This window comes from Oryx dammah, unplaced genomic scaffold, assembly GCF_014754425.2.
Source record: "Oryx dammah isolate SB20612 unplaced genomic scaffold, SCBI_Odam_1.1 HiC_scaffold_8, whole genome shotgun sequence".
NCBI classification, from domain to species: Eukaryota; Metazoa; Chordata; class Mammalia; order Artiodactyla; family Bovidae; genus Oryx; species Oryx dammah.
The window spans coordinates 41,217,242-41,234,258 of record NW_024070192.1 but is presented as its reverse complement, the minus strand read 5'-3'; the positions used below and the strand labels follow the sequence as shown (position 1 = coordinate 41,234,258).

Genomic DNA, 17,017 nt, shown 5'->3' with positions numbered 1-17,017 from the left:
AAAAAAAAAAAAAAAAAAAAAAAAAAAAAAAAAAAAAAAAGCCGCGCCACCCCCGCCCGCCGGCGCCGCTCGCACATACCCGAGCCGCACCCCTGCGAGCAGGCAGCGCCGGCCCCCCGCCCCGCGGCCCCGGGCCCCGGCTCTGGCGCCGTCCCTCCTTCCGGGCCGGGCGCCGCGGCCCCGGTATGAGGAGCGGGCGATGATCCCCGCCAACGCCTCCGCCAGGAAGGGGCCCGAGGGCAAGTACCCACTACACTACCTCGTGTGGCACAATCGCCACCGCGAGCTGGAGAAAGAGGTCCGCGCCGGCCAGGTAAGAGCGCCGTCGGGGCGCCGCGAGGACCCCACGGCCCGGCAAGCCCGCCCGGCTTGGGGAGGGGGCGCGGCGCGGGCTGTCCCGCCCCCCTGGCGAGTTTGCAGCGCTTCTTTGTTCGCCGGCGCTGCTTTTGTGCTGTTGACCTGGAGAGGATGATGGGAGCGGCCCCCACTCGCTCCCCTCCGGCCCGGCCGGGCGGTCCACACGTGCTCCGAACCCTCCCTGATTGGGGTAGGGGACGCCCTGCCCCTCCTCCGCCGGGGCAATGAGGGCTGCGGGGAGGGGCTGCCGGCTCCGTCAGAGCTCCACGCGGTGGGAGAGTCCGCTCCACTCAGCCCGGCAGTGAGTGTGCGGAGGTGGCCTGCGTAGGCAGGGGGTCACAGGTCAAGGATCGGAGACTAGGCCGGGACACTCCTAGGCGTGCCTGCCCCACCCAGTGCCCTCTACCCTCTCCACGAGCGCTTATCTGTTTGCTCACTCTGGGCTGAACCCCTGAACCCCGCCGACCCCAGCGCCTGCTCAGGAATGGGGAGTGAAGAGAGAGAGCCTCTGGGGTGAAGCCCTGGAGGACCTTGTCCAGGTGCTGAAAGGCGCTCTCCTGCCCTCTGATGCTGGGCCTGGCTTCTAGGTGCTGAGGAAGCCGGGGCCCCACTGGCCCCCGACAGGATTTGAGGTTTTGTACCCACAGCGGCTCCCTGGTTCTCTAGCATTGAGAATGGGTGGGTCAGCCAGCCTTGGCTGGGCGGTGGCCTCCAAGAAGATATTATCAGGGATGGAGTCTCCTCGCCTCGATATTATCAGGGATGGAGTCTCCTCGCCATTCTTCAGGACAGAGGCAGGCAAGCACAGGTCACAGGTAATTCCCAACTCTGCCCTTGGGCCCAGGTCACAGGCAGGCTCTCCTGGCAGAAACGACTTGCCCTCCAGGGTGGGGAGGCAGGAGCCAGAGCTGGGCCCAGCTGGCCCTGGTGTATCTCCATTGAGGCCTGCAGACTTGGCCTGGATCTGTGATCCTGGGGCCATGGACTGGGAGTGGTTTCCTCAGGCACTGCCCCTTGGGGAATATGCCTTTTGAGGGCCACTTCCTGAGTCACAGGAAGTTCAGTTTGAGGAGCTGTCTGCTTCCCAAGGGAAGAGTGAGGTGGAGAGCAGGACATCACCAGGCAAGCGAGGTGAGTGTCGGAGCCTGTCTTCAAGTCCACCACCAGGCCCTCAGAGCCGCACCATAGCCAGCTGTACATGGCAAGCACAGAAAATGGTGGGGTGACCTGAGCCTTCACCTCTGGTTGGGGTGTCCACTTCCATTCTACCTCCACTTCCACAAGGATGCTTCAGGTTGCTCCTCGGACTGGTAAAGGAAGCGAGGTCAGAGTGGTAGCTCCTGGGGACAAAGATGAACAAACCAGGCACAGCCCACGCCCTCCCAAAGACCCCGTTGTGCTGATGCAAGTGTGAACAGGGAAGCAGTGTGATGTGCAGGGTGCTAAATCAGTTCAGCCTCTTCTGGCTTGTCTCTGCTTTCCTCCCCTGAGGAAAGAAGACACATCCCTGAGGGAGGTTACAGCTGGAAGGATTTAAGTATGACCTGAGAGGAACTTCCCAGTGGGATGGTTGATGATTGGCGGAAGAACTGTTAGGCAGAAGGCTAGTGGCTGAATGTCCAGAACACCTGGATCGTGCTCCCTTGCCCAAGAGGAGGGTGCTCTTTTCGTTGCAGAGACTGGAGAGAGGCAGAATGCCCTAGAAGAAAAGGCCATTTCACCCAGGCCTTTTTGATTGATAGTCCTTGGGTCAGCAGTCCTCTTGCTGGGGTGGGGTTGGAGAGGGGCACCAGAGCCTGCTGCAGGTAGGGCTCCTTTGGACCACTGAGTGTGGTCCCCTCAGGCTGCTGCAGGAACCAGGTGTACCCCAACCCCACCCACTCATCCCCCTACCCTGGTGAATTTGTGTCTTCCTGAAATGTACACTGCCTGCCCTGATCCCAGCCCTGAGGGGATACAGGGCACTGGTTGAGGATAAACCTTTCTTCAACCACAAAGGAGCCAGATCAGTCCTCTCCTTTGTACCAGGGTGCCAAGAAGGGAATGCTAGTCAGTCTGGGTGGGAGAGCCCCCCGGCGGAGTTTCGACTCCAGGACTGACCTGGACGGAATCCTTGCATCCAGATGTGCATTGCTTAGTTCTCCAGGCCTCAGACTCCCTAGGAGGATGCCCCCTCCCCAGGCATTTCCTGCAGCTGAGGGGTCTGGGGGCGGCCACCTAACATCCTAATGAAACCCTGTCAACCCCAGGCATCTCATCTGGGGGTCCCTGATCTCTGGTCCTCTTGGCACCCACTGTCACAGAAAACAGCCAGGCTTTCCTCAAACACACAGCAGCTGGGTTTCCCTGGTCTTCATTTGGCATAGCGGTCTCCTCTTCACTCCAAGAAAGCCCCGCAGAGGCCCTCCCGTGGGCAGGCTTGGCAGTGCTGGCCAAGGAGGAGGGGGATGGCATGGCAGCCTTCTGAGCAAGTTCACAGGGGCTGGCGGCAGGGTGTGGTGGGGAGAGGGAGGTGCTAAGCAGTGGTTTTTTTGAAGGGAGGTGTCCATGATCGCCCCTAGCCGATGCCCAGCAATACAACGGTTGCTGGGTGCCCTGCTTTCTGCCATGCACCTGCTCTGCTAGGTTGGGAGGGGCAGGAGGTTGTAGGGTAATGGATGTGCCAGTTCTCCCTTAACTGGCATGAGGCCTGAGGTCCAGATATCTGGGCATGGCCTTGGTTCTGGAGCTACGAGTCCCTGGGCTTCCCTGGGGGTAGGTGGTGGAGGTTAGACGGGAATAGCTCCCTGTGGGAGGGCCAAGGAGAGCAAGGTTCTTCTTGGGCAGCAACCACTCTGGAGGGGACTGGATGGTGGTCCTAGGGGAACATTTTCTTTCTTCTGGTGGCTGCCTCCACCATAGTCCTCCTTCCTGATTTCCCCAGGTCATCTCTCTGACCGGACACCCTGGTGAGATTGGGATTGTGGGGCCCCTGGATGCTCAGACAGAGGCTGTCCCACCCAAGGTACCTGTTGTGACCAGGAGCACCTGTGATTGCATCTCCTGGCAAAGTAGGCAGTCCCCGGTATAGGCTGTCACCACAGCTGATGAGCTGGGAAGCTCGGGAGAGGGAGCCACAAACCCTTGAAACCAAAAATCAATGTGTCTGGGATGAGGGGGAGGGGCTGCGTGGGGCAGAATGGAGGGGGACTCAGCAGGTGCCACCCCCACGGGCCCAGCTCCACTGTCCACGGGGAAGCACCCTGCCTCGCTCCCCCTTGAGAGAGCTCAGGCCCACCTGGTGGGAAAGCACAGAAGCGGTGGTGGCCACACCTGACTTGAGCTGTCCTCCCTGGGGTGGGGGTGGAGCAGGGAAAGGAGCCCATCTACTCCTCCAGCACCTGCATTTACTGTATAGTGTTCTTATAAGATTTCACCTAACAAAAAGACTTGCTAATGCTAAACAACTTTGAAAAATACTCTGCGAGTGCACGTGGGTTCAAGGAGTGTGCACGTGGGTTCAAGGAGTGTGCACGTGCAAATGTGCTGGCATCTGTGTGTTACACATGAGTAGAAGCCTGCAGGCTGTAGGGCAGCTGGACACATGCCCTTGTACACTTGAGTGCACATGCACTGTGCCTGTGGGTGCAGGAGCACGTGTGTGTGTGTGTGTATGCAGACGGGGGCCTGGATGGAAACAGGGAGACTCTATGCCCAGGGAGCCCCAGCTCCTAAGCTCCAAAGTCCCTGCTTGGGCCTCCAGCTGAGGCTGGCTGGGGTGCAGAGCTTCTATCCTCTAAGGGCTAGGGGTTGGGTTTCACCGGAAACCTTTTCATTCCAGCAATTAAACAGCAGCAGGCCTTTGACGAGGAAATTAATGAATTCTCCCACCTGGGCCCTCGGCAAGGTGCCGCTTCCACTGAGGGCCCAGCTTTGAATGGGTGCAGGGGATCGTCTTTGGAGCCTGGCTGAGGGTACACAGGGCTCACGGTGGCTGTGGAAAACACTGGGGCCGTGGGGACCCTGGGGAGTGCTGCCAGGAGAGCTCCGGAGGAGCGGGGGTAGGGCGGGCACCCCTTCCTGGCCTGTACCGGCCTCTGCAGCCTGGAGCCAAAGCACCTGATGGAGGGGGAGGCGGGCGGCACCTGGAGCCCTGGGGCTGGTCCTGCTGGCTCCCTGGGGCCTTGTTAGCAGCAGCAGCAGCAGCATCTGGGGCAGGGCCGGTGGGAGGATGATGGCTCAGCTGCGGCCCGTGGGAAGCCCTCCTCCTGACATCCCGGTGACCCACCCCACTCGGGGTCTGTGGATGCTGCCTCGCTCCTATCCCAGGACTCAGGATTCCACCCAGGTTGGACCCTGAGGGGCCCAGCTCAACCTGTAAGAGGCAGAGAGTAAATAACACTTTGCCCTCCTCTCTGGGGGCTGGTGGACTCCAAGCTACAGCTCAGAGGGCACAGGGGCTGGGCACAGTTTTTTTTTTTTTTTTAATTTTGAGGCTCCTTGTATATTTAAAGACAAATGCCAACGGAAGGTTATACAAATTATATAAATCACTTAAAATGATTTATTTTTGACAAAGGAGTTCCCTACCTCCCCTACCTCTGCATCTCACCCCCAGAGGCAACCACTTTGAACTCTTTAGGTGGTTCAGTTATTTGCCTCATATTATAAACAACATACTTCTACAGCTATTTACTAGCTAATCAATTTTACTCTTTACTGCCTTGCCCTCCTTCCCCATGTCCCTTAAAAATAGTCATCTAGCCATTTGTTTAATAAATATTTATGAAGCACCCATTATGTGCCAGACACTGTCCAGAGTTGGGGATATAGCACCGAACAAAACAGACAGTTCCTTTATGGGGCTTACATACAGTCTAGGAGAGGAAGACAGTGAAGAAATAAGCAGGCAGTTTAATGCTGAAAGAGAGCTGGAGCAGAAGGGACAACAGACAGACAAATAGCAACTGTCACTTGAGCTGGCTTGTCAGGGACAGCCTTTCCAAGGAGGTGACATCTGAGCGGTAGCCTTAATGAAGTGAGGGAGGAAGCTTTGTGGCTACCAGGACCCAGAAGAAGATGGTTCCAGGGAAGGCCAACATGCCAGAGTAGAGCTTGGAGAGATGGGAGAGCATGTGAGTTCAAAGAGACATTCAGGATTCTATCCTCAACCGCATGGGAAGCCACGGAGAGGTTCTGAGCTAAAAGGCATCGGGACCTGAGGAATAATATTTTACAGGTACCTGTGATGGGCCCTAGAGAGAACAGACCTAAGGAACCAAGAGACGAGTGGGAGGAATTAGGTGACAGACAGGGTGGCTATGACCAGGAGGGTAGCCTGAAGGTGGGAACAGCTAAAATGACTCTGGATCTGTTTTGAAGGTAGAGCCTATAAGGTCAAATTTTACTGGTGGATTAGATATGGAAGGTGAGAGAAAAAGAGAGAAAAAGTCTTCCTGGAAAGGGAGTGACCTGAGGTGCTGTCTACTGTGATGGTGGAACTGGGACAGGGGAAGCTGTCCAGGGACAGCTGGAGTGGAGAAAGCAAGGGAAAGCAGCACAGGTCAGAAAGTCCCGTTCTGTTTCATGGATTCAGTTTCCTTTTTGTATTTTTCTGAGGGTGTAAATGACTGTCACTGCCTCCAGTTTCCTGTTTCCTGCATCGACAGTTGTTTCCTCTGTGTTTTTAGCACCTATCTGCATGTTTTGGTATCTTTCGTTCATGTAGGGCAGCTTTCCTGACCGGCCGTGTCCGGGGCGTAATTAAGGATGGGGCATAATTAAGGATGGAGATGTGGAGCTTATTAATACATGGGTGCTGCTCTAAGATGACCGGCCTGCTTATTGTTAGGATCCCCAAATGTCCGGACCCAGAGGTCTTTGGTGCCTCTGGTTTCTCCAAGAAAGATTCCTCCACTTTCCTGCTAGGGGCGGGATGGGACAGTGCAGCAGGCAGCCTGGCTGCCAGTGATGAGGACTTCAGGCAGAGTGGGGACTGGACTTACACTGTTCATCAGTTTTCAGTCTCATGACCTCATCCTCAGACCAAGTTCAGTATACATCAGGCTCAATTTATTTAACATTTATTTTTATTTATTTATTTGGCTGCATCGCGTCTTTAGTTGTGGCCCACTGGATCTTCGATCATTGATTAATAGATCCCTCACCGGGGATCAAACCCAGGCCTCCTGTACTGGGAGTGCAGAGTCTTAGCCACTGGACCACCAGGGAAGTCTCTCAGGCACAATTTCTACAGAGGATAAACCCCCTGGCATCCCATGGAGAGAAGCGGGGGCGGGGGGCATCTCCCAGCTTTACAAAATTGGAGAGGGAACCAGGGGTTCTAAAGTTTAACCAGGCCCCCCAGTATTCAATTCTGAGCCTTTCTCCCACCTCTGCTGTTCCCACTGCCTGCATGCTCTTCACCTTTCAAGGGTGCTAAGTGGGGGTCTCTAGCTTGACTGGGGTTTCCCTCTGTGAATGGCTGGGTTCTAGTACCCTTTCTTCCCCTAAGTCAGTTGTAATGCTCCGGCCACTTTCTTGTGGGTTTAAAATATTTTGTTGGCATTATTAAAAAAAAAAACACATTTATTTGGCTGTGTCATGTCTTAGTTGTGGCAGGTGGGATTTTTGCTGTATCACGCAGGATCTTTCATTGCAGGGTAGCTGCCTCGAGGGCTGTGGGATCTTAGTTCCCCAATCAGGAATCGGACCGGAGACCCCTGCATTGTCAGGCAGATTCTTAACTACTGAACAACCAGGGAAGTCCCACATTTACCTTCTGAGGCAATCTTCATTCCTTTGTGTAGATCTAAGTTTCTATGTGGTATCATTTTCCTTCTACTTGAATAATTTCATTTAACATTTCTTACATGCCTTCTGGTGACAAATTCTCTTAGTTCTTATTTGTCCACAAAAATCTTTATTTCTTATTTTTGAAGTATATTTTTCACAAGATATTGAATTTGAGGTTGACAATTCCCATCCCCTCCCCACCCCCCCCCAGCACTTTAAAGATTTCATTCTATTGTCTTCTAGCTTGCATGGTTTCTGATTTTTTAAAAATGTAGAATTTCCTGTATTCGTCCTTCCATACATAGTGTGTCTCATTTCTCAAAATGCTTTTAAGATTTTCTTTTTATCACTAGTTTCCAGCATTTGATTATGATGGGCCTTGGTGTAGGCTTTTGGGTATTTATCTTCCTTGGGATTCATTGAGTTCCTTGGTTCTGTGGATTTGTCACTGTATTAATTTCTGCAACAAATTACCAGACAGGGTGGGTTAAAATAATAAATTTATTCTCTCATCATTTTGGAGGTTGGAAGTCAAACTCAAGCAAGACACCCGCACCGCTCCCTCCAAAGGCTCTAGGGGAGAATCCTTCCTTGTGTCTTCCAGTTGCCCGTGACTCTCAGCGTTCCTCGGCTTGTGGTTGCGCCACTTTAGTCTCTGCCTCCTCTCACATGGAACGTCTCTCTGCATCTTACAGAGACACATAAAACTGGATTTAGGGCCTTACTGGATAATTCAGGCTGATCTCATTTTGAGATCCTTAACTGTATCTGGAAAGACCCTTTTTCAAAATAAGGTCACATTCATAGGTTCTAGCAGTTAGTATGTAGATATATTTTGGGGGTGTTTTTTTGGTGGGGGGATGGCACCAGTATTCAACTCACTACAGTAGGTTATTTTGTTGTTTTTTAAATGGAATTTGGAAATGTTTTGGCTATTTCTTTAAATTTGTCTTATTCCTCCACTTCCTTTCTGATCCTGTGGGATTCCAATTATACATATGTTAGAATGCCTTATAGTGTCTGACAAATTGCTGAGGCTGTTTGAATGTTTTTTAAGTGCCTCTTTTCTCCTCTGTTCTTCAGTTTGTATAGTTCTGTAGCTGTATCTTTAAATTCACTTATTTTATTTTCATTCTGAAGTGTCTAATCTGCTATTAACTCTACCCAGTGAAAATTTCATTTCAGAACATTTTATCTCCCAATTTTTCCTTTGTGAATGTTGTTTTTCTTTAAAGTTTTGAGCACATTGAGCCATTCATCTTTATTATGTCAGAATGTTTCTATTAAATGATTTTTCTCCTGATTATGGGTCATATTTTCCTACTTCTGTGCATATCTAGTAATTTTTAACTGGATGTTGGACATTGTAAATGTTGTGATGTTAAGCATCGGGATTTTGCTGTCTTCATTTAAAGCAGTGTTAGGCTTTGTTCTGGCAGCCTAATTTAAGTTACTGGCAAAGCAATTTGATCCTTTTGAGTTTATTTTTTATCTTTATTAAAATTAGGCCTGGGTGGGTCTTTAAGGACAGGCTGGGGTTGCAAAGAGTTGGACACAGCCTGGTATCTGAACAACTTCTAAGGTATAATCCTTCTTTGGAATACCTCTCTGTTGAATACCCTGGGTAATCAACAAGGGTTCTCTACTCTAGCAGGCTGGAGCTTGAATGCTTCCCTGCTATGGCTGAACTCTGAGAATTTTTTTCCTTGAGTCTGTTGTTTCTTTTCTGCCTGGTTTTGTTCAGTTTCACTCTAAAAATGTGAAGTTTAATATTTAGCAAAGACTCAAAAGAACCACATGCAGATTTCTGGAGCTCTTTAAAAAACAAAACAAAACAAAACATAGCTTACTTTTTCCTGGAACTCTGCCCTGCAAGTTTTAACTACCGCAGCCTCCCTGCTGCTATCTCTCAGCTCCTCAGTGGACTACCATGCTCTGCTGGGGATTCTCCTCTCTGAATGGCTGTTTGGAATATTCCTCCAAGTAGAGACTTAGGCAATCATAGGTCCCACCTTGTTTGTCTTACTTGGGGGATCACAGTCCTGGACTAATTGTTGCCTAATGTCTGAAAACAATTATTTCAAGCAATAGTTTTCTCTGTTCTGGGTGGGATGGTAATTTCACTTATTTATTCATGTCGGCATAGAAGCCTTTCCCTGGCATTTTAATCAAGTTTTGGGGCAGAGAAGAATAGTTACATGCATGTGATCAGTTCACATATTTAAACAGAAGTCCTAGTCTCCTGAAGTATATCTAAATGTTTATATTTAACAAACATATGTTTTTATCACCCAACAAAAATCTCATGCAATATAACTGCTATTCACAAAACAACAGGAATTATTTTTAAAAATGTTAGTGTCCCATAGGCACAGGACATGGGCTTGAAGGTGTACCAGGAACATATTCTTTTATTCCTGTTAATGTATCATTGCAGCTGTGCTAAAACCTCTCAGTGATAATGTCAATGATCTAAACTGGTGGCCCTTCCTGAAGGTGTGGTCTTGGACACCTAGGACAGGTCTCAGGTGCTCTCCCTGGCCAGTAGCCTCTCTAGATCACCCTTCAGCCCCAAGCTTACTCGTCACAGGCAAACCACTGGGCCTTGGAAGAGTGAACCCAGTCAGGGCACCTAGGTGAACTGGAAAGGAAGTTCCTGCAAGCCCCTTTCCACTTGACCCCAGCTCATTGTGCCTGTCTCTCCCATTGCTTTCTGAGACAGACAAGGCAGGACAACTAGGTGATGGCTGCCTGCCTAGAGACAGACAGCTCATCGCTGTATCTTCCGGAGGCCTTTCCACACTGCCTTGATCCCATCATTAATGGAATCCTGAGGCAGGCTTAGATGGGCTGCCTCATGACGTGACCAGGGCAACCGCTTCACCTCCTCCAGGTGGACATTGAGCAGCTGGATCCCCGGGGGCGGACTCCCCTGCACTTGGCCACCACCCTGGGGCACCTCGAGTGTGCCCGCGTGCTCCTGGCGCACGGCGCAGATGTGGGCAGGGAGAATCGCAGCGGCTGGACAGGTGGGCACCCCTGCTCGCTTCCACCCCACAGCCTGGGTCTCCCGGCACCATATCGTCACCTCTGGTTGGCTGCAGGGAGCCCTAGGCAGGGTCCTGCCCTGTGACGTTGCCCACCCCCCCACCTCCACCCCCAGTGCTTCAGGAAGCTGTGAGTACCCGGGACCTGGAGCTGGTGCAGCTGGTGCTGCGGTACCGGGACTACCAGCGGGTGGTGAAGAGGCTGGCAGGCATCCCCGTGCTCCTGGAGAAGCTGCGCAAGGTGAGGGCCAGCTTCTTCGCCTCCCCACTGTGGCCCTCGAACCCTGTCTCCAGTGCAGGCTTAGCCACTCTCTTGTTCATCCTCCAGGCCCAGGACTTCTACGTGGAGATGAAATGGGAGTTCACTAGCTGGGGTAAGAGGGCTTGCCAGGGGCCTCTCGGGGTCGTCTCCCACCCTAGGGCTCCTGCACTTGCTGCTCCCCTGCCTGGAGCCTTCTTCCCATTGCGCTCCCATGGCTCCCTCCCACCTTTTAGTTCTCAGCTCAACACTATCTCTTCCTGAGGCCTTTCCACACTGCCTCAATTCCGTTATTAATTCCTTCACTTTGTAATGACTGGCTCATTTGTCTGTTTGTTACCTGTCATCCCTTGCTAGAAGGTAAGCTCCAAGATGGCAGGGGTCCTGTCTTGTTCAATGTTGTATCCCCAGTGCCTGGCACAGAGGAGGTGTTTAATAAATACTTGTTAGAAGATTGGATGCAAGATTGAATGAATTAAATGGTGAATACTAGGGACTTAGTGGTGGCTGACTCATGCCTGTCTCCGACTTTAGGTTGCTCCTATCTGAGTGACTGTGGTCTGCATTTGTTGCGGGGGGCTGGTTGGGGGAGAAGTTGCTCTCCCACCAGTTCCCTTACCCATTCCCAGACACACCCCTGACCCCCATGTTCTGAGGTTTGGTGCGCCAGGCAAACTGAAGCCACCTCTGACCTTCTCATCCACTCAGTGCCCTTGGTGTCCAAGATCTGCCCCAGTGACACCTACAAAGTGTGGAAGAGTGGACAGAACCTTCGGGTAGACACCACACTCCTGGGCTTTGACCACATGACGTGGCAGCGAGGGAACCGCAGCTTCATCTTCAGGGGCCAAGGTCAGGCAGGTGGGAGGCAGGGCTGGGTGGGGAGGCTGGGGACACCCCCACGTGAGCCCTGACTCCCTGAGCTCTCCTGGGGCTGGCAGACGCGAGTGCCGTGGTTATGGAGATTGACCACGACCGCCGCGTGGTGTACACGGAGACCCTGGCTCTGGCCGGGCAGGACCGTGAGCTGCTGCTGGCTGCTGCGCAGCCCACGGAGGAGCAGGTGCTGAGCCGGCTCACTGCACCTGTCGTCACTACGCAACTAGACACCAGGAACATCTCCTTTGAGAGGTAAGTGGGCGTGCCTTGGGAAGCCTGGAGCCAGCCTGGTGGGTGCACCCTCACCTAGACCACTCTGCTTCCCCAGGAACAAGACAGGCATCCTGGGCTGGCGCAGTGAGAAGACCGAGATGGTGAATGGGTATGAAGCCAAGGTGAGGGCACAGTTCCCAGGTGCCAGACCCACCACACTCTTGCCTACAGTGAGCAGGGCAGGGGTTTCCTGACCAGTTTCTAAGCCTTGGAGGTACAGAGACAATACAGTCTAGAGGGAAGAGCCTGAGACTAACAGGCAACTGATGAGAAGAGATGGTGTTTACTGGTCCACCTAATACTACATTCAGGCTTCCCTGGCAGCTCAGGGTAAAGAATCTGCCTGCCAATACAGGGGATGCAGGTTTGATCCTTGGGTTGGGAAGATCCCCTGGAGAAGGAAATGGCAACCCACTCCGGTATTCTTGATTGGGAAATCCCATAGAGAAGCCTGGTGGGCTACAGTCCTTGGAGTTGCAAAAGAGTCGGACATGATGTAGCAAGTAAAACAAAAACATTACATTCACGTGCAATACTCTGTTTTGACATTTTAAATGTATGTGCATGTATGTATGTGTGTCAACTGTACACATGTACACACGTCTATGTACATATGTATGTATATCTCACACTCATTTAATCCTCACAACAACCCTTTAAGGTAGGTGCTTTTATTATTCCCATTTTACAGATGGTTTACGAAAGATTGATTTTTAATCAACCTTTCTATGGTTTCCCATTTAATCTTCACAACAACTCTATGAAGTAGGGTATTGGCCCATTTTATGAAGAGGAAGCAGAAGCTTAAAATGATTAAGTAACCGGCACAAGGTCGCCCAGATCTGCTGGCTGACTCCAAAGCCAGGCCTTCACGCCTGAGCAGACTGTTGAGGGAGGTCTCCCGCAGACACTAATGGGACCCTCACATCACCCACGTGGGGTCACATGTGAAGAGGCTAACCAGTGCAGGGTTCTATGTTGTTGCTGTTTCCTCCTGGAGGCCTGCCCTGGTTCACAGGCTAGGTTATGGTCTCTGCTTTTTATTCCCAGACCTGTGCTTCTCCATCTAGAGGACATGTCACACACTGGGTTATTACCATCCACTGTCTTCTTGTCTTTTCAAAAAGACAGTGAGCCTCAAGAGGACAGGGATCATGTCTGGCCATGCTTGTTCATCACTGTATCCCTGATGCCTGCCTCAGTGCCTGGCCTAGAAATGGTCCTCACAAAATGTCTGTTGAATGAATAGGAAAATGAATGAATAACTTCATATAATTACTTGCCCAAAGTCCTGGAGACTGGAACAAATGGTACCTCCCTCCCCTGATCATTCCTTAAAGGAAATGTTTGTGATGCCCTTGGGGGCAGGGGCAGGGACAGAGGTACCAAAGCTGTCAGCGAGTCCTTTCCTCATCTGTCCCCAGGTATACGGGGCATCCAATGTGGAGCTCATCACCCGGACACGGACAGAGCATCTTTCAGAACAGCACAAGGGCAAGGTCAAAGGTAATCAGGCAGAGGTGGGTGGGGGATGGGGAAGAGGGGTGTGGGGAGGAACCAGCTCCCACATGAGCCCCTCTAATCAGTATTTCCTCTGACACACTAGCAAGAATCCGGATAGCTTACTCAGGCAAGTAGGCTTCAATTAAAATGCCAAATCCTAGTGATTGGTAGTGGCTGCCTAGAGTGCTGATAAGATTCTAAGGCAACATTTGGGCTCAATGGGAAGGGATGCTGTAACTGATTACTAATATCTGCACTGGATTTGTGGGTGGGGGGATGTCACATATGCTATCAGCCATTCCAGTCTAGTAGGACACACCGGAGGCAGGAAGACATGGGCCCTGCTGCTGATTCTCTGTGCCCGCTGATATTACACCTGACTCTCTGGGCACCAGTTAGTCTGTTTAAAGTGGGAAAATGGAATTCCCACCTCACAAGAGAACAGAATGAAGTTACTACGGAAGCCCCCGAAGGAAAACACACACATGCATACCCCCAAACTGCTCCCCAAAGACAGGTATTTTTTGTCCAGTGTCACAGCCTGGAGAGTGACATTTGGGGAAGTCTCTCCTGAGCCCCAGGCCTACTTTTATTCTAGCTGCCCCTGCCCCCTTGCCTGGGTGTGTGGTGTGGGTGAGCCATCCTCCCTCCCCACCAGGGACCAGCCTCCTCCCTGGGTCTTGGGTGCTGTCCCTTCTGAGGGGCTGCAGTGTCCTCTGAGACGCCGTGTTTCTCTTAGGTTGTAAGACACCTCTGCAGTCCTTCCTGGGAATTGCTGAGCAGCATGGGGGCCCCCAAAACGGGGTGAGTGTGTGCCAGGGGTACCCCTGTGTAGAAGGACGTGGATGGGGATCAGGAGGAGGCATCCTGTGTGGACTTGCTTTCTTTCCACAATGCCCAAGGCCCTGTCGGCTCCACAGTGGTGGGGAGTTGGGGGGAAATGAGACAGATTTGGGGCTTGTAATACCAGGTGGCTGGCCTGGCCTCCGGAACTGAGAAGGGCTCATGAGCTCCTCCCTGTGTGGTACAGACCCTGATCACTCAGACCCTGAGCCAAGCCAACCCCACTGCCATCACTGCAGAAGAGTACTTCAACCCCAACTTTGAGCTTGGAAACCGCGACATGGGTCGCCCCATGGAACTGACCACCAAAACACAGAAGTGAGGGCCCCTGCTGGGGCTGGGGAGGGCTTGGGGAGGGGTCCTGGCTTCTCCAATGGCCCTCACCCTTTGGTATCTGCGGGGGGGGGGCAGGTTCAAGGCCAAGCTGTGGCTGTGTGAGGAGCATCCCCTGTCCCTGTGTGAGCAGGTGGCCCCCATCATTGACCTCATGGCCGTCAGCAACGCACTTTTCGCCAAGCTCCGGGATTTCATTACCCTGCGCCTGCCTCCGGGATTCCCCGTCAAGATTGGTGAGGCCTCTACTCTTGTTTCTCTTGAACTGCTCTGGGGAGAGTGGGGCTTCTTAGGAGGTTAAGAGGGGGTACCCATGGTGGGAGGGGGTGGGTGGGGGTGGCGCCTGATGGGTTTGCTCATCCTCAGAAATTCCGATTTTCCACATCCTCAACGCCCGCATCACCTTCGGGAACCTCAATGGCTGTGACGAGCCGGTGCCCTTGGTGAGAGGCAGCCCTAGCAGCGAGACCCCTTCCCCAGGCAGCGACTCCTCCAGCGTCAGCAGCTCCAGTTCCACCAGTGAGACCCCGAGCCAGCCCTCACTACCCCCACTCCCCCAGCCCCCACCGAGCGCTTCCCCGGGGAGCGGGCGGGAGGGGGCGGCCTGGTCCACTCTGACCCCCTCCCCGCCTCCCCGGCCTGGCGCCCCCAGCCTCGTGCCGCGGCTGCGAGATCTCCCCCGCGTTGTTCGAGGCCCCGCGCGGCTACAGCGTGCTGGGCGGCCAGCGCGAGGCCGCCACCCGCGACGACGACGACGACCTGCTGCAGTTCGCCATCCAGCAGAGCCTGCTTGAGGCGGGCAGTGAGTACGACCAGGTGCGCCCCCGGAGGCCGCGCGGAGGGTCCCCACCGGGACCACGGCGCCGCCACCACAGCTAACGGGCTCACACCGCGCCCCGCAGGTCACCATCTGGGAGGCGCTCACCAACAGCAAACCGGGCACTCACCCCATGTCCTACGAAGGCCGCCGGCAGGACAGGTCGGTGCCCGCCCGTCCTGAGAGGGTTTTGAAGCGTCTATGCCCCCACCCCCGCCTCCACACACATAGAGAACACGACCGGGACCCTGTCCACAGCGCGTCCGGCCACTGCCAGCGGGGCAGCCCCCCAGGGCCCAGAGAAACCACGGTCCCCTCATTGGGGACCCTGCTGGTGTCAAGGGGCGTCCTTTCCCAACCCAAAGGCGGCCTGAGAGCTTTCACAGATCCTCACCAGAGAGGTGGGGCTGGGATCCACTCCCACCGGGTGGGAGGGAGCCAGGGAGGTGACTCGAGACGCTTTAACCCCACTGGAGGGTGGCGAGGCCCGCGGTGTCTGAGGGCCTCCACGCTGCCTCCCGCCGCGCTTCTGGGCAGATGGGCCCTAGACGTCTCTTGTCCCGCAGGAGCGCTCCGCCCACGCCGCAGCGCCAGCCCGTACCTCGCGCAGCCCTGGCGTCGGTCCCCAGCCCTCGGCCCAGCCCGCGCCCAGGCCCGGGCGGCCACGTGTTCCGGAGCTACGACGAGCAGCTGCGGCTGGCCATGGAGCTGTCTGCGCAGGAGCAGGAGGAGCGGCGGCGGCGCGCGCGCCAGGAGGAGGAGGAGCTGGAGCGCATCCTGCGGCTCTCCCTGACCGAGCAGTAGCGCCCTCTGCCGGGCACCCAGGCCACGCCCCGCGGAACCCGCCCCGGAGCGAGGACCGCCCCGCGCGCGCGCTCGCCGAGACGCGTCTGGAGACCGGAGGAGTCGCCTCGCCGGCGCAGCGGCGCACCCATCAACCGATGGGGAGGGGTTCGGCCCGGCTGCGGAGTACCTTTCCGGGCCAGGGCCCTGGAGGCAGCTGGCACGGCCCGGTTCCCTTGCTTTGCTGTATCCTGACCCCCCCCCCTTCTCCCCTGGGCTCGGACTGGTCCACGGGTGGAACCAGGCGGTCCTGAGGGGGAGACGGTCCTGAGAGAAGCAGGGTCCCCGTCCTCTGCTCCTTCTGGCCGGTCCTCCTTTCTGCTCACTGACCCCACTCCAGGACACTGCCCGTGAAGCCTTTGCATCTCCGCTCTTCCCCCCTGGGGAGGGGGTGCAGCTGAGCTCCCCACGTGCTGTGTTGCCGCTTTGTCCCAGACACAAACCAGCACGTCCAGGGCCCAGCCCCTCCCCCACCCCCGCATTTCAGCGTCAAGTGCACTTAGCGGGGTGCCAGGCTCCCCCAGCCCCCACACCCCTCCCGGGTCTCAGGGTGGTCCCAGCTTCTCTTGGGGGCGGCCAGAGGTTGGAGTCCCTATCCCCAAGGCACGTTTTTGTGATCAGGGAGGAGGCTAGGTCTGGGCAAGGCCTGGCTCCCTCATGGTGTCTTGGCGAATGAGGGGCATAGTGGGTGCGGCGCGAACACAAGGCAGGGGTTGCCCAGGGCTGTGGCACCACTACCCACCCTTTCCCACCAGCTGCTGCTAGCCCTCTGTGGTTGTGCATCCCACTTGCCCCACCCAGGGGCTGACTCTAAAACCCTTCATCCAATGGTGCTAACCCCCGGCTCCCCCCTGCCCCACCCCACCCACCCAGAGAAGCACAGATCCCGCCGGGGGCAGGGGCCCACCGCACACCTTTGTCTGGGTTCTCTCGGACTGGCCTTCCTGGCTCAGCCAGTGAGGCTCAGAAGGGACACAAAAGGGATGGAAGAAAAAGAACAAAGAGAAGCTGTTCCTCTCACCCCCTTCCCTGATGCCAGGGGCACCAGACTGATTCTGAGGCACAAATAAAAGAGGCTTCAAACCCGAG

At 54.6% G+C, this 17,017-nt stretch overlaps 1 protein-coding gene across 2 annotated transcripts; it reads left to right on the top strand.

The window, feature by feature from the left end:
• Positions 1-142: 142 nt before the first annotated feature.
• On the top strand, positions 143-17,016 carry ANKRD13B (ankyrin repeat domain 13B). Of its 2 annotated transcripts, none has more exons than XM_040243856.1 (15): positions 143-313; positions 10,025-10,160; positions 10,295-10,419; positions 10,507-10,552; positions 11,146-11,289; positions 11,379-11,568; positions 11,645-11,711; positions 13,014-13,095; positions 13,832-13,896; positions 14,123-14,253; positions 14,347-14,504; positions 14,635-14,787; positions 14,921-15,084; positions 15,171-15,247; positions 15,652-17,016. In XM_040243856.1, the coding sequence occupies exons 1-15, from the start codon at positions 200-202 to the stop codon at positions 15,887-15,889; spliced, it is 1,890 nt and encodes a 629-aa protein (XP_040099790.1). In that variant the 5' UTR covers positions 143-199; the 3' UTR covers positions 15,890-17,016. The 2 variants fall into 2 exon arrangements, with proteins under 2 accessions (XP_040099790.1, XP_040099788.1); XM_040243854.1 differs by having other exon boundaries at positions 12,930-13,095.
• Position 17,017: the final 1 nt, after the last annotated feature.

Bases quoted from the DNA above. Each gene is read 5' to 3' on its own strand.
- ANKRD13B (XM_040243854.1), top strand. From the start codon at position 200: ATGATCCCCGCCAACGCCTCCGCCAGGAAGGGGCCCGAGGGCAAGTAC. The intron at 11,712-12,929 runs GTGAGGGCACAG...CATTCCTTAAAG, and splicing joins TGAATGGGTATGAAGCCAAG to GAAATGTTTGTGATGCCCTT. The intron at 14,788-14,920 runs GTGAGACCCCGA...TGGCGCCCCCAG, and splicing joins CAGCAGCTCCAGTTCCACCA to CCTCGTGCCGCGGCTGCGAG.